The following is a 14,715-nucleotide window of genomic DNA, read 5'->3' on the forward strand; positions in this document are numbered from 1 at the left end:
CCCACCCGATGGACTAGTAGGCAACTCCCTCCCTACCCAGGTAAATTGTAACTGCCTGGTAGGTATGCACCTAGGTAATTATTAAGGGAAGTCACCACTCTTCAGGGGGCACCTTCAATTGTGCATCCGATAACGTTATAATTATTGAATACTGAATTGAATTCACGTTCTACACTACGGCTATTATCCATCCCGGGCTATTTGGAATTCATATTCTCTTGAAGCTACCTACCTGGTACCTAAAGGTAGGTTGGTACCTACCTACCTTACCTTACGTACTTCTCTTTTTGGTATTTCTTCCGTTATGTGACCCGCCCACTGTCAACAACCGTGTCCAGCGTCACCAAACTATCTCTGCCGGGAATGCCATCTTGTGCCTCTTAACCCTTTTTACCATCGTCGACGGGGTTCTCGGGGGCTGGAGGGGGCTTGAGGGTCGGGGGATCCTGCCGAGGGAAGGCGTCACGGTCCGTCTCTATATGGCCGCCGCAAGCGCACGCTCCGTGGTTGCATTTGACCAACCGGAAGGATTTGTCGGGGTCATAGGCCGGGAACTCCTCGCAGCATTTCCAGTCGTCCCTGGGGACGCCTCGCCCGCCCTCGTAGACGTTGCGGAGGAGGCTGATGGCGGAGAAGGCCTTGAAGCGCGCCCACCGATCGTCGTTGGGCGGGCGAGTCCCCGCGTCGGTCCCCGGGCCGGTCCCCGGGCCGTCCGGTGTCTCACTGTCGGCCGGGGGGTTGGCCGCATCGCCATGGGAGTCGGCATGCAGGATGAGCTTGAACATGAGCAGCGTCTTGAGGAGAACCAGGCCCACCACCACGGCGGCGAGGGCGATGAGTCCCCGTAGGGTGAACGTCTGGACGTCGGGCGTGGTCACGACGAACCTGCCGGCGCCATCGCGTGGCTGCCCGTCGGTGCCGGTAAAGATGTTCCCCAGCCCCTTTTGCCCCTCCGAGGGCTCGGACAAGGCCGCGTCAACAAAGACGTTCTGTGTGTTGACGAAGCTGGCGACGATCAGGCGTTCGAGGTCTCGCTGAATGCTAGCAGCGTTTGCATCGATAAGGCCGTCGGTGTTGAAGCCTCCGGGACTAGTGATGACCGACTCGAGCGCGGACGGTCCGGCGATGGGGCCGATGACGACAATCAGGGGCTGGGAGAGAGCGGCCTCAAGGACATCCAGAAGCACGCGGGGTACCGCCATGTCGGTCACGTTCTTGAGACTAGCGACGTTTTTCACCCGCTCTCCTCGGTAGCTCCATCGGTCTTGTTGCCAGCATGAGAGCACGGGTCTGCCGCTCCTAACCCACTCGGCGTATGTTGGATTTGCCCCAGCCGTGTTGGGGTCGCTCGGCTCCGTCACGTAAAAAGGGTCGGAACCCGCCGAGATACTCGGGCGATGGGCCGACGTCACCAATATGGCATATGAAACATTGCCGTCCTTCTGGAGTTGGTTCCCGGCGTCTGGATGTAGCCGGAAACTGGCTCTGGGCAGGTCCCCAATCGAGCTTCCGTTGAGCGCAACACGGTACGGGGGGAGGGTATTTAGCCCCCACAACTGGTAGTGATCGTAGGCTGCGCGATCTGGATGCGTCTCATTGAGCCAGGTGTAATCGGCACGGCACGCGCCTGAGACACTGAGGGCCAGGTCCGAGGCATGTTCGAGACCAAAGTCGGGGCCCGTGAGATTGTACGAGTACGTCAGGGCAAATGTGAACTCGGGGGGGTCCGCCTGGGACGAGGGGTTGCGGTCAAGGGCCGTGGCGTTAGGAGCTGTCGTGATCTCTACCTTAGATCGCATCGTCACCCGGGCAATCTCGACGCTGCTCAGAGCTCGCAGGACACCCAGGCTCCGGTGGCCGTTGAACAGCTCGCGCCCAAGTGCGTCGCCTACAGGCGGCAATGTAGGGTAAAAAAGGATGCTGGACCGCACCGGGGCGACGTTGCCGATCTGCAGGAGAGGAGGCCCTATGATACCCATGACTATGCCGACCACGAATACGCCGAGAGCGATGGTACCGAACACGAAGCCGAGGACCGAGTCCCCCCACGTCTTGGTGGTGCCCACGCTCTCATACACGAAAACCAAGAGGCATTTGAAGGCCGTCCAGGGATCCGGTGCGTTGCATAACGTCACCAGGCCGACCGACTGGCGCCGTGTCAACTCCTTCGGGGCCGCATACAAAGCCGCCGCAGCGATGAGTCCCCAGGCCCCTGCGTTTCATGTTGGTGAGCATCTGAATTGGGAAGGGAGCAGGGGTAGATAAAGAGAGAAGAGAGAGAGAGAGAGAGAGAGAGAGAGAAGACACTAACAAGGGAAGATGAGGGTGAAAACGACGGCTATGGCGCCGTTGAGGAATTGGCTGCTGCTCGTGGAAAACGATATCGCCCACACGTCGCCATCGTTGGTCGGCATGTTAAACACCTCGTTCCTGAGGTACGCCGTCTCGGGCGGGGGGGCATAGGCTGTCGACATGGTGGAAGATTGCCGTTGTGTTGGCTTGAGGAATGACCACCTTGGAGGCAGTTGCGCCGGAGGAAACGTGGACGATATACGACCAGTACGTGAGCACTCCGAGTTGTAGCCATTTCACTCAAGAAGGCGAAAGGGGCACGATGCCCAACCTCGCCTCGCTAGCACCCAATCCAAGGCTTGACCTGCACGAGACACGTAACAGCAGTGCCGATTCGGGAGCATCTCAGGTTGCGCTTACGGCGGCGAGGAGGGAAGGAAAAGCTACCCGAAGCCTAGTAGTTGGGCTACCGGCTGAGACATGCATGCGATATGCCGTCCTACGACACCACATTAGGTCCAGGTCCAGCGTAATGCACCAGACTGGTGGGAACGGGGCAAGGCTGGCTCTGATATTGGAATACTGCAGGTTACACGACCTGGATGTCCTGCTCCCGAGTGGTGCCAAGTGGATGTGGTGTTGGACGATGCGGCTGAAAGGTCCTTCTCCTCGACGCCGGCCGGTCGAGTGCTTTTGCGAACATGTCAAAAGATCTACAACTACGACAGCATCTCCGCTCTCCCAGGCCAACCGGATGATGTAGAAATCGAATGCACGCTGCAATCAACATCTATCAGGCTCTGCCTCTGAACGTCGACCGGGCTAGAGCTCGGCTCGACGACGTGTAGGGCGATACACCACATCGAAGATCGGCATCAGCGCCGCCTCCGAGGAGGTAGCCCTCCTATAAGCCCCTACATCACATCTGAGTCTTGCATTTCATGATATACTTCAAGGGCCCTCCTCAACGCCGGCTGGTTAACCGCTTTTGATAGGCCAAAAGAGCTCTACCAACGGCAGCATCTCCGCTCTCCCGGGCCAACCAGACGATACAGCAACCAGATGTGTATTGCAGATGCACCAGGGTGATACAAACCAATCAACATCTATCACCTCTGCTTCTGAACGCCGACCAGGGTCACCAGGCTACGAATAATGCTCGGGCTGACGGGACGCACGGGGATACGACACGTCCAAGATCGACATCGGGCATCTTGGCACCGCCTCCGGGGACGTCACCCACCTATGAGGCTCTATATCACGTCCTGGTCATCCACGCGTTAAATTCGGCCGACCTTATTGCTTGCTGCAGTGCGGATATGCCCAAAGACGGACCTCCAATAATCAGGTAGTTCTGGCATTGCCCAAACGACGCCTTTGCGGCTCTGCCTTTGACCCCGGGACACAAGTGGTCTGTACTGTGTAGGAGGAGCTCGGGTCCGAATCGAACATGGGTAATGGACTCACAGAACTCCTTGTAATACGTACCTACCGTAGGTATATGAACTTCCAAGAAGAGATGGGGTGTCTGCCGCGTATTATAAACGTCGACCATCCGCCCATCGCTGGCTCAAATCCATCAGATCCAACTTGTACACACCGCAAACCGAGCCTTTGCACCAGCAGTGTGCTTTCAGCTTCTCCTTTCAAGCCGCATCCCTGTCACCCTTTTCCTCTGTGCCTCTGTTAGCATGAAATCCCCTTTCAATATGGCTACTCTCTACGCCCTTGCTCTTGCAGCGCTGCTGAGCTTCACGGTCCTCGCTGACCCACTCCTCCCTGTCCTTCAACAGGAAGGCTTCACCGAGTTTGCCCGAGAGCTACAGGGAGCTGGCGGGGAGGTCGTCCTCAACGCCTGTCGCAATATGATCATCTATGCTCCGACCAATGCCGCGCTGGCCCAGCGCGGGACGTGCTCGCTTGCACGCCGTAACGATAATACAACCGCCTGGAAAACCCAGTACGCGGCCCCCGGCCAAGAGGACTATGGTGACAAGCGCCGGGCAGAAATAACCACCACACCCGGTGCCATCTCCCGTATGAACTTGTTGAGCCATCCTCAATTCGTCAACCTTGGCCCCGGTCAGAACTCGAGCATTATCGAGAAGAACGTCCCCAACGCCGCCTTTCCCGTCGTCCTGTCCGGTCTCGGTGAGAGCGTCAAGGTCACTGGCCTCGACATTCCCTACGACTGCGGTGTTATCCGTCCCGTCAGCGGGTTCGTCTCCCAACCATGTCCTACGCCTGTTTTCAAGTTTAGAAAGAAGCTGACCCGCCCTCCACCTTCACCCCAAACAGACTCTTCACACTCCCCCGTCCCCTGTCCGAGACCCTCCCATTCCTAGGCTTGGACGATGCCCTCGCGGCGCTGCAGGAAACCGGCCTGCTCTCCAACTTCGACAACAGGGCGAGCATCACCTTCCTCGCCCCCGACGACAGCGTCTTCCCCGACGGGATCTCCGGCGAAGAGCTCGCCCAGGTGCTCCGGGGGCACCTGCTGCAGGGGCCGCCCGCATACACTCCGCTCCTCGTCGACGGCGCGACCTACACCACCCTCGCCGGCACCACCGTGACCGTGACTGTCGAGGGTCCCGACTTCTTCATCGGCGGCGCGCGTATCTTGGCCGGCGATGCCGTCATCAAGAATGGCGTCATTCACACTATCGACAAGGTGAGTGGCTGGCTTGGCCGGTTGCCGTTTGAATACCTACCTACCTACCTAGGGTCCCTCATGCTGACAGATGTGCGAATGTAGCTCGTCGTTGCCTCTGGGACAGCCGCGACGCCCACCACGCCGGCGACCGGGACCGGGGTCAACTCTCCGATTGCCACCGCTGCTGGCGTGAAATCTGACCCGTCGTCGGTGTATGGCCTGGTCTCTGTGGCTGTTGCCGTGGCGATTGGGTACATTCTCTGAGTCGCAAATGGCCCACCATAGGATGGGATGCATAATCCTTCTCTCCCTTTGTTTTACGTGACCCAGCCGGATACCTACCTAGCTATGGCTGGTTAGGTAGTGAGGATATTTGGTCACACATCGAGTTTGCGTTGATAGTCAAGTGGCAAGTCTGCACGGAGACGGTTCCAGGGTCTTAAGGGTGTAGTGGAAAAGACATGTTTAATGGGAGCGTGAAGGGAACATTCTCGGAGGGATCCATAGTGTGATAAATTAATAGGTAGCCAAGAAAAAGAATAGGACAAACCTTATGCTAGCGCCCGGCGCTTTCTGGGACCATACTTCGAGGTCGAAGTTGTAGTAGCTGTTGACGCGAAAGATCTCACAAAACAAATGCCACGGACTAGACGAGACGGGCATTGTCTGATGGCTTAGAGTTATACTCCTCGAGCTCGTCGACAGCGCTCTGATGGAACCCAGTCGCCCCTGTACATCCCGAGAGGGATTCACCCTCAAACCATCTTGCAATCTCCTGTACTACATACACCCCTATAGGGCGTCCGTCGTCCGATCTTGAAAGTGGTATTCAGGCGAGTGGACCTGGCCAAGGGATCGGCGTGCAGTGGGTGAACAGGCACCGTTGCGTGATTCGCGGAGCTGGAGCTCTGGGTTGGGGGAGATCCCATGTCAAGACGCGGGGAAATGCAACCCCTGGCTTGTTCCTCGGCGATCCGCAAGCTAAAAGGGTTGGGCCTGCGCATGTGAAAGAGCTGCTGTCGGAAAACCGTAGAGAGCCGCTTTTGGGAGATCGGCGGTTGGCCTTTACCAAGTATTTTAGACCTTGACCGGCTGGGGGGCACTGACGACTGGTTCAACGATCGCCTTGATATGTAGTGCAGCCTTGGTTTAACCCGGGGTGGTCCCCGACTTTGGAACTAGTGTTGATGTAGGTTTGGGCATAGTCAACTTGAACCTCTTGGTTTAATGGGTGATGACCCAAAACATTGCCTGCCACTTCGAACCTCAAAGCCGTCGTGATTACATTAGAGTTTACATAAGACGCATACCCCCAATCTAAGAACGCCATCGCGCCCGCTGTTTCCTAGCTGCCGTTTCAAGATTGCTATCCCAATCAACTATGGACAAACGAGCCCCCCCAAATTATGCCCTTTTCCCACACTAGGCTTGGCATCCTCCCTGTTTTGCTGTGGCTCTATCGGTGGCGCCGAGAAAAAGGTTGTTGCTTAGCTGGAACTGGGGGCTGGCCGTGCAGGCGCCGAGGCCCGGGGCTGTTCGCGAGGGGCGGCTGTCGTAGGAGCCGGGGCTGGTGTGTAGTATCCTTGAATCGGACCATGGTGGCTTTGGCGTTGCGAGGCTGCGTTTTCGGGTGTGGGCGCGTAGTATCCGGCATACAAAGCCGCCGGTTGAGGAGGGGCAGGGCCCGTTCCGGCACCTGCAGCCGTCGGTATTTGCGTCATCTGTGCGGCCGGGAACGGCGCCGGGTACGCGCCCGGCGGTCCGTAGACGGGATAGTGCCCCCCTGCCCCCTGGTAACCAGCACCGACCTGGACCGGCACCCTCACCACGACCACCTCCTTATTCGCTCTCTCGGCCCGATTTGTTTCCACGCAAGCGCCGATGAACAGGACAAAATGGATAAACAGGAGCGCAGCAACGAACCCCATCAGGACTTGCTCATAAACCTGGCTCTGGCTGTGCAGGACGATGCGGTCGGCGCGTGGGTAATCGTACCAGTCGGAAGCGTAGGACTCCGCGAACAGGCCGGTCAGGACGACGGCTGCGACAGCCATCAGCCAGATGATGAGGTGGAAAGCGACGAGGGCGCCAGGATGCATGCCCTGGCGCCGGTGGGAAAACATGGTCTTCAGGAACTCGATGACGGTAACAACAACCGCAAGGCCGGCCTGCTTCGATTAGCTTCGCATGCGACGAATAGAGAAGACAGTCCCGACGTACCGTAGTGCCGGAGAGACCCAGTTCGTAGTCGATCGGGACCGTGTAATAATAGGCCCGATAATAAGGAGCGTTGTGGAAGCCAAGGGCGATGCCAACGCCAAATATCACGGCGGAAACCACCAAAGAGAGAAGAAGCAATGCCAGTTTCGTCTTGTGCCAGCGGGGGTAATATGGGCGCTCCGGTCCGCGCTCATCATAGGGCTGTTCGACTGGCAGATGGGCAAATTGGGCGGCGTGCGGTGGAGGAAGAGGAGGCTGATGTTGATGTTTTAACAGCTCTTGATGTGCGGCGGGCAAGGGTCTCGGTGGTAGCGGGGGCGATGGCTGCGTTTCGGTATCCTCTTGAACTCCACGTTCGGGTTGCCGTTGATCCCCCCCATTTTCACTGTGAGCGTTCTCCTGAACCCGACTCGACTCTCCGATCTTCGGTTCCGTGGCCGAGCTGTCGTCGCCCGCCATGTTCAACCCCTCACTCGAACGTGTACTGTTCAGGAGAAAGTCGATAATAGGGAGGTTTAAGTCAAATGTAAACGGTGGTCCAAAATGAGAGAAAATGCCCCCAAAAGTGAGCGCGATTGAGAATACAAAGTCGAAACGAGTGACAACGGTGAAAAAAAAGAGGGTGACCGGGAAAGGCGACAAACACTGAATGGTGGCAATGGTGTTGTTTTTAAGATTGCTCGAGATCCTTGCCGTCAAAAATAGACCCCAACGGCCAGCGCTGCCTCCTTAGCCGGTCTTGGCATTGGACGGGGAAAAGCGAAAGCGGGAAGGGCGCTTGCCAAGACATCACGAACCCCTGATGCCTGGTGTTCATTCGGAAGCAAATACGATCATGCGACACGTGCACGGAAGACGCGCTATGTGGGATGAGAAGAAAGGGATTCCAAAGTCCAGTATCAGGACGCCGATTTTCTGAATACCAGAGATAAAATGTTCGACGTGAAGCGCGTTCGGCGAAGGGGATGTGGACCGGCAAGGCAACCGTCGCAGACACAAGTTCCATGCAGAGACCAGTCACAAGCAATAAATGACACCACCCCCAGCACGGATCCAGCGGCATCTTGGGCGGGCGGGTGGCACGAGAGGTGTTGGCGACCAACGGGCACCCGGGGTAACCATGGAACCATGTGGCCCTGATGTCTTCTCGCGCGTGGTGGAATACAATGTGAGCTCGGGTATACGAGGTGGACAAACTGTCGGTAGTATTACTCGCGCTGCAAAACGACAACCAGCCCCATGATCCCTAGCATGGCCGTCTTCAACCACGGGTGTTCCGATAGCATGATAGTCACATACCCCACAAATGGCATGTATCCGACAACGCTCCTGTTTCCTGGTGTCAGCTTCGCTCTGCTATCGTAGGTTCGGATGCATTCGTCTTACCCGACAATATCTTTCCTGTTCAAATAATCTTGGCCGCGCGCGTAGAGTTCGGTGTCGTCCGCCGCGTTGTTGTCTCCCTTGGTGAGAAGCTTTGCGTCTGGCCTGGGTGGTGTTAGCCGAATGCCGACCCGCGTCGCAACCCGCCCGCAGCAGCAAAACTCACCCGACGCCAAACTTCCTGACTATCCGGTGGACAATCGGAATGTCCTTGCCCTTCACATTATACACGACGACTTCACCGACGTTGGTTTCGGACATAAGGTTGCGGTTCCAGAGGAGAAGTAGGTCGCCGCGCTGGAACGCGGGTTCCATGCTGCCTGAGAGGACGACGACGATCGGAGAGGGCGAGTCCGTGATAACCGAGAGACCTTTCCACATCTATACCCCACAAAGTCAGCATGAATTGAGCAGGAGAAGGGCCGGCGTTCTCGATGTGCAGCTCTGGAGAGAAGGAGAGGAACACACCATGAAGGCTGTCGAGAGAATCAGCCCAAAGTTCATGAGCTGAGCGGCGGCTTGCCGCGGGTTTTGCAGACTGGATAGCATCTTGGGAGGGTAGGGGTTGTGATTGTCGTCGGAGACTCCGCGTGAGGTTGCTGTGCGAAGCTGTTGCGGCTCCCAAGAGCTGTTGACCGGATCGGAGACGAAAGTCGTGTTGCGTTGCGCTGCGCTCGATGCCACGGTGTTGAATTGGCGAGTGGTGATTGGGACGTGTTTGAAATAATGTGGGGCGCCGGAACCACCCGAAGAGACCATGCAGGAAACAGAGAGCCAAGACAACACCACCTCACCAGCAAGCCATTTCAACGCCTCCCAGAATGTGCAATTTCTAGTCAATGACTTTGAAGTTGTAGCCAGTAAAGCGGACGCAATGCATAGTAGGTAGCCTCGTTTTATCGTGGGAGCGTTTGTTACACGCGGAGCTACTGGTACACAATCACGATAACGAGAAAGTCAAACCCTGTGGACAACATCCCCTCCTGCCCCGAAGTCCCTTGATGGCGAAACTGAGGGTGCAAGTCTCCTCGGTCCCGGGTTCCCAAGGCTTCACCACTTGGGAGTCCCTCTTTTCCGTAATTTGAAGTCTTCAATGCCTTTGCGCTGCCTCCTCGGCTACCTAAACAACCAACTTAGAGCTGTTTGCTGTACTCGCTAAACCTCTGCTTCAATTCTCACCTCCACTGCCGTTAGCGCTATGTGCCTCTACCTGTAAGGCCTGATGCATCACCGACGCGCCACCAATGACGACGACCGCTATGATCAACGTTAGTTGGCCAAACTGATGGTTGATTTGTTACCGGCTTCGATCGTTCTGTCGCCAAAACGGAAACTGGGCAGGGGGATCACGAGCTCATGCGGCAACGAGTTGAACTGAGAAGATGACCAAAAGGCTTGAACATATCAAAGTTTTCAGATGGCACACCATCAAGTTTAGGTGATACGGACTCGGAGTAGTGGAAAGGCGGCCCGGGTAACAATATTTGCTGAACTTTTTCTCGTTTCGGCTGTTGAGTCATCACTCGCCCGTTAATTCGTCATCACATACGACAGACGTCGTCAGGTGATACAAATAGATATGGAAGGAAGCAACCGATAAGAGGAGAACGCAGAGCATGAAAAGTGCGGAGCTGACCATGAGCTGGTCGGGCCAGGAGGAAATCCGAGGCGTGAAGTTGTGATAGAAGGCTGCAAGGGGGCCTGTCTCGGACCCACCTTTTCCGCATTCCTTGGCCCTGGGGCCATGTGGGGAGGCTCGGAAGATCGATCACCCTCCATGGATATCTTCGGAATTCGATTGATGGCGCAACAATTTACGATTGACAATGGTACCTGAACCCGAATATTCATCGCCCTCCGGAAGCATCGCTGCGTATCCGATGACCTTGAGTCAACTGAGGCTGTGCTCTGCAGGAAGGCCGTCTGCTCTGTTGTCAGTGGGCGGCCATTGTTCACGTGCCCCCGCTCGGGGCAAAATGCTGCAGCAAACGCTGCTTCGAAGCGCCGCCCAACCTCAACCCGGAAGCCAATGTCAACCTTAATTCGTTGCGTTGGCAACCGTGTTGACCAATCCCCTTTTCGAGAAACGGAATGCGGCCCAAATGCTGGCAGACCTCCACAGGCCTCACCAGAATTTGATCCAAGGCTCACCCAAGCTTTTGACCCTTGATTAGGTAGAGCGGCGAGGGACATGGCAAGGGACCCTCGCTTCGTTAAGTTCTCGAAGCCATCCATCGACAGGGCGAGACCTGACGATTGGTGTGCACAACTGTTCACGGTCAAGTGAATGGCTGAGCAAACGAGGCGCTGACGCCAGCAATCGCAATTGAAGCAACGTCAACTCTTTTCCTGGTTGGAAGCAGCTCGCCAGCTGGTCCATCCAATGAACATGCGCCAGGGTTCAAGGCAACCTGCTTCCCCGGGCAGCCCTGCTTGTTTCTCGATCTTGGGTGTTTCTCAGGCACACACACCCTTGTGCTGCCCCCACCACGGCCGAAATGCCGGGTTAAATAGATCCAACAACCCCCCCACTCCTTTGCCCTTTCCTTTCTTTTCTCCCTCCCCCCCCATCACACAACCAAAGGGTCGCAAAGCTGTTGCTGGAGTTGTCTCATGAGTTTCTCGTTGGGATAACGCCGCCCGGACCCGTCAATCTTTTTTTGTGCATCACTCTTTTTTTCTTCCGTTTTCCTCCACTCCTTCCTTCTTTTCGTCACTCTCTTATCACCCCCGGAATCGCGGCGACAGTCTCTCCTTGCGCCGCCATTTCCATTATCCCGCGTTCTCTCAGCACCAGTACGGAATAACCTCATCACGCTCCGGTACGAATACCGCCCACGAACCGCAGACCGCCACCATGTTCAAGCGCTCGTTTCGAAGCCGCGACGCCAGCACCTCCCAGCGGGAGGCTGCCTCGACGGCGATGGATTCGCAACACCGGGTGGACAAGTCTGCGAGGCTGACGAGGAAGGGTGCCACGCGGGATCCGCAGAAAGTGTCGAAATTAAAACGGTCGCTCAAAGGCGAGGACACCTCGCGCATGCAGTCGGAGCAGGCGAGGCCCGCCGATAAGCCAATCGCCCCCTCGCCCATCGTCACCCTCGTGGTGGGCCGGGAGGCGCGGCTGTTTGCAGCGCACGAAGACGTGCTGCGCCAGGCGCCTTTTTTCGACAAGGTCCTGCGCAGCATCTACGTCGATGCGCAGAATAGGAAGATTGCGCTCCCGGACGAGGAGCCGGAGGTCTTCAGCGCGATCCTCGAGTATCTCTACAAAGGCGACTACTACCCGCGTCTGCAGCACAACAAGCAGCGCAACTCGTGGGAACTCGAGGATTCGCTTCCCCGTCGGGCCACACCACAAACCTCCCCGACGATCCACGAATCACCAAAAATCGGAGGTGGTCGCGCAGGGCAGACACCCCAGACCCCTTCGGCTGTCGAGGCGACCGTGTACCTCTCGAGCGTCAACCAGCACCTGCTCCGCGACACGGTGATCTACTGCGCCGCGGAGCGCTATGGACTGGAGGAGCTCAAGAGGCTGGCGCTGCGGAAGCAAGGATTGCAGTCGGGCATCGACGTCGGCACGATCCTCCGCAGCGCGCAATACTGCTACGCCCACACCCCCGACTCAGACAGCCGCCTGCGCGCTCATTACCTGGCGCTCATCATCCGGTGCCGCAAGACCTTCAAGCGCAGCGGCACCATGCAGGCCGAGATGGAGAAGTCCGGCAGCGACGTGTACGGCGAGGGCAGCGGGAAGCTCTTTTTCGACCTGTTCGTTGCCATGTGCAACCACCTCGACGACGTCATTGAGGCGAGCAACGTGCGGACCCCAAAGACCATCTGAGAGGCTGGGCTCCTTGCACATAATGCGTAACGAACAGGTTCCTGGTTTTTTTCTTCAGGCGTAAACGGGGAACACTTACCGAGCAGCGGAACGGGTTCATCAGGGGTTGTGTCTTTGTTTGCTCGTCAACATCCGGCGTTTGGGTCTTTTCTCATCGAAACTCCTCGCATCTTCCGTCAGATTGGAACACCATTTGGAAGATATTTCATCCACCTGAAACATCTTCACTTCTCATGAGGTTGGCCGACCAATTTTGGCTTCAAGATCTGCGGAGCGAGAGGGGCTTAATGCCGACACACGATTTGAGTATGTGCAAGGAAGACACGCGCAGCTCGCTGCCCCTCTAGTGTCTCAGTTCTTTTTGGTTCTCTGTTTGCTGGGGACACTGGGCTGGTTGGGATTTCACGGAACCCTGGCGTTTTGGTATTCTGAATTGCATCAGATTGATTGGCATCGTCGCTCATCGAATGGGCCGCCAAATACAAAGACATGAGGGGAAAGGAGGTCGCAGACCAGGAGGATATGGGCTTCTCGCCAAACTCGACGTCTAATAACCGACAAAACACAACACGTCGTTTTAACCCGCCGCACTTCGGCATATTTTCCCTCTAACAACCATGAATTGTGTTCTTTTTCTTGCTCTGTCTGCTTTTTTAAGCTGGGCTTCTTTGGGACGGGATCGGCGATGACATCTCAGCTTTTTTCTTTCCCTGGCGTTTTTGGAAACATACAAGGCTGGAGTCAGAACCACACACCACTCAGACTGAACAACATCGCAGCGAGGTTTCCAAGCCTCGCTGTTAGGCATCGACACCACTCAAAGCGCGCTCGGCCGCACCCACTTTTTTTTGTCGAAAAAAACACACAAGACAGTTCGGATGATCATGGTTGAGAGGGAAACAAAAGGGGGCGCGCAACACCCCCGGCCAAAAAAAAAAGGAACCTGCATGGTTGCTTGCAATACTTCGCCGCGCAGAGTAGGGCGGTCACTCGTTTGTAACGACTGATGATGATGACGACTTTGACTTCTTGACGAACCGAATTCGGGCTTTTATATCATCGGGATGGGTATGAGATGGTATCTTTCTGCCGCCCCTAGAGGGCGCGCAGCACGCTAGATAGCATCCCGCCGGTTCCCGCAAGGCTCTACGCCGGCCGCTTGAGGGGCTAGGTAATGGGACGAAAAAAAGAAAACACATTCGGCCACCTCAACAACGTCCCCGGCCCACTTGCTTATCCATCTCCGTGACTGTGACATGTAACCTCCTCCCCATCCACATTTAACTCACCCACCTAAGAAGCCCACTTGACCTCCAGCCCCGCAAACTCCACCGTCAACCCCCCTTGCACCCCCTTCTCGGGCCGCGCCGCCATCGCGTGCACCTCGACCTCCCACGCCTCGGGATCCTCCCCAAACACCCAGCAGATCTCCCGCAGCGGCACCTTCTCCCCGCTGCCCTCCGCCACCCGGTACACCCACAGCCCCGTCCCGTTGCCGTCCTTGTCCTTCTCCACCACCACCGTCGTCCACCCAGTCTCCCCGCCAGAGGCAGATGACGAAGAAGGGGGCAGGTCGGCCACGGACCAGTCCGCCCACCGGTCGCACCCAACGGTCGACACGCGCGGCGCGCCGTTGTACAGCTCGATGCCCGTCTTGATCCACTTGGAGGGTGGGGCGTTGTTGTCGCTGTCGGACTTGCGTCGGAGGCTGAGTAAGAGGCCGCCTTGGTCGTATGTCTCTTGCGGCGTGAAGTTGAGCGAGAGGCGCGCCGAGAGGAAGGCGTTTAGCGGGCCGGAGGTGCGCTGCGGGTGGGGGCCGGCGGGGGTGAGGGCGGTGGGTGCTGGGGTGGGTGGTTAGTGATTAGGTAGGTAGATGGATAGGGTGTGGTGGTGGTGGCGTTAGGGTTGGGCGTTGAAGGGAAAGGGGCGGGTGGTGGTTGGGGAGTGTGTGGGTTGCGGAGTTGTGCAAGGGGGATGAGGTTCGGGGTGTGTTACCATTGAAGACGTCGGTCGTGGGAGGCTTGCGCCAGATGTCGGTGCCCGGGTCGGCGGTGATGGTGAATATATCTGTGGGTGCCATGACGACGGTGACGTTTGGGGGCAGGCAGTTAAGTTTCTGGAAGGCTTAAAAAAATAGAGGTGACTGCTGGGGAATGAGTGAGGGGCGGCGCCTTTTATATTTCAGAACCCACCCCTCACAAACCCCTCCTACGGCGTTGGATAGTGCAAGGCAAAAGCCATGTGGTATTCGACGGTTTCCATTTTCACGATTCTACTACCATTTACGGCAACTCCGCTAAGCCGTCGCTCGTGTTCGAGA

General features: G+C 56.9%; 6 protein-coding genes across 6 annotated transcripts; 2 read left to right on the top strand and 4 right to left on the bottom strand.

Moving 5' to 3' along the window:
* Positions 1 to 289: 289 nt before the first annotated feature.
* On the bottom strand, positions 290 to 2,891 carry B0H64DRAFT_433585 (uncharacterized protein). Its single transcript, XM_062806054.1, has 2 exons — positions 2,312 to 2,891; positions 290 to 2,212 (listed from the first exon to the last, which is right to left on the bottom strand). The coding sequence occupies exons 1-2, from the start codon at positions 2,472 to 2,474 to the stop codon at positions 381 to 383; spliced, it is 1,995 nt and encodes a 664-aa protein (XP_062657933.1). The 5' UTR covers positions 2,475 to 2,891; the 3' UTR covers positions 290 to 380.
* Positions 2,892 to 3,808: 917 nt separating this feature from the next.
* On the top strand, positions 3,809 to 5,209 carry B0H64DRAFT_463304 (FAS1 domain-containing protein; the record flags this gene model as incomplete). Its single annotated transcript, XM_062807589.1, has 3 exons — positions 3,809 to 4,510; positions 4,591 to 4,963; positions 5,048 to 5,209. The coding sequence occupies exons 1-3, from the start codon at positions 3,984 to 3,986 to the stop codon at positions 5,207 to 5,209; spliced, it is 1,062 nt and encodes a 353-aa protein (XP_062657934.1). The 5' UTR covers positions 3,809 to 3,983.
* A 983-nt stretch (positions 5,210 to 6,192) lies between these two features.
* On the bottom strand, positions 6,193 to 7,835 carry B0H64DRAFT_187524 (uncharacterized protein). Its single transcript, XM_062799008.1, has 2 exons — positions 7,166 to 7,835; positions 6,193 to 7,113 (listed from the first exon to the last, which is right to left on the bottom strand). Exons 1-2 carry the CDS (start codon positions 7,622 to 7,624, stop codon positions 6,433 to 6,435), a joined length of 1,140 nt encoding a protein of 379 aa, XP_062657935.1. The 5' UTR covers positions 7,625 to 7,835; the 3' UTR covers positions 6,193 to 6,432.
* A 538-nt stretch (positions 7,836 to 8,373) lies between these two features.
* On the bottom strand, positions 8,374 to 9,097 carry B0H64DRAFT_443500 (signal peptidase complex catalytic subunit SEC11; the record flags this gene model as incomplete). The annotated part of the gene is made up of 4 exons (XM_062806713.1): positions 8,374 to 8,494; positions 8,552 to 8,653; positions 8,715 to 8,929; positions 9,017 to 9,097. 4 exons carry the CDS (start codon positions 9,095 to 9,097, stop codon positions 8,374 to 8,376), a joined length of 519 nt encoding a protein of 172 aa, XP_062657936.1.
* Positions 9,098 to 11,094: 1,997 nt separating this feature from the next.
* Positions 11,095 to 12,537, top strand: B0H64DRAFT_186598 (uncharacterized protein). The gene has a single exon (XM_062799004.1). It carries the CDS (start codon positions 11,406 to 11,408, stop codon positions 12,393 to 12,395), a length of 990 nt encoding a protein of 329 aa, XP_062657937.1. The 5' UTR covers positions 11,095 to 11,405; the 3' UTR covers positions 12,396 to 12,537.
* A 785-nt stretch (positions 12,538 to 13,322) lies between these two features.
* B0H64DRAFT_187089 (uncharacterized protein) lies at positions 13,323 to 14,648 on the bottom strand. Its single transcript, XM_062799006.1, has 2 exons — positions 14,391 to 14,648; positions 13,323 to 14,236 (listed from the first exon to the last, which is right to left on the bottom strand). The coding sequence occupies exons 1-2, from the start codon at positions 14,473 to 14,475 to the stop codon at positions 13,689 to 13,691; spliced, it is 633 nt and encodes a 210-aa protein (XP_062657938.1). The 5' UTR covers positions 14,476 to 14,648; the 3' UTR covers positions 13,323 to 13,688.
* Between the last annotated feature and the right edge of the window lie 67 nt (positions 14,649 to 14,715).

Source organism: Chaetomium fimeti (assembly GCF_033439085.1).
Source record: "Chaetomium fimeti strain CBS 168.71 chromosome Unknown B0H64scaffold_5, whole genome shotgun sequence".
NCBI lineage: Eukaryota > Fungi > Ascomycota > Sordariomycetes > Sordariales > Chaetomiaceae > Chaetomium > Chaetomium fimeti.

Coding starts and splice junctions, on each gene's coding strand:
- B0H64DRAFT_433585 (XM_062806054.1), bottom strand. CDS start 2,474: ATGTCGACAGCCTATGCCCCCCCGCCCGAGACGGCGTACCTCAGGAAC. Junction 2,213..2,311: donor TTTCACCCTCATCTTCCCTT/GTTAGTGTCTTC, acceptor CATGAAACGCAG/GGGCCTGGGGACTCATCGCT.
- B0H64DRAFT_187524 (XM_062799008.1), bottom strand. CDS start 7,624: ATGGCGGGCGACGACAGCTCGGCCACGGAACCGAAGATCGGAGAGTCG. Junction 7,114..7,165: donor TGGGTCTCTCCGGCACTACG/GTACGTCGGGAC, acceptor TAATCGAAGCAG/GCCGGCCTTGCGGTTGTTGT.
- B0H64DRAFT_186598 (XM_062799004.1), top strand. CDS start 11,406: ATGTTCAAGCGCTCGTTTCGAAGCCGCGACGCCAGCACCTCCCAGCGG.
- B0H64DRAFT_187089 (XM_062799006.1), bottom strand. CDS start 14,475: ATGGCACCCACAGATATATTCACCATCACCGCCGACCCGGGCACCGAC. Junction 14,237..14,390: donor CACGACCGACGTCTTCAATG/GTAACACACCCC, acceptor CACCCACCCCAG/CACCCACCGCCCTCACCCCC.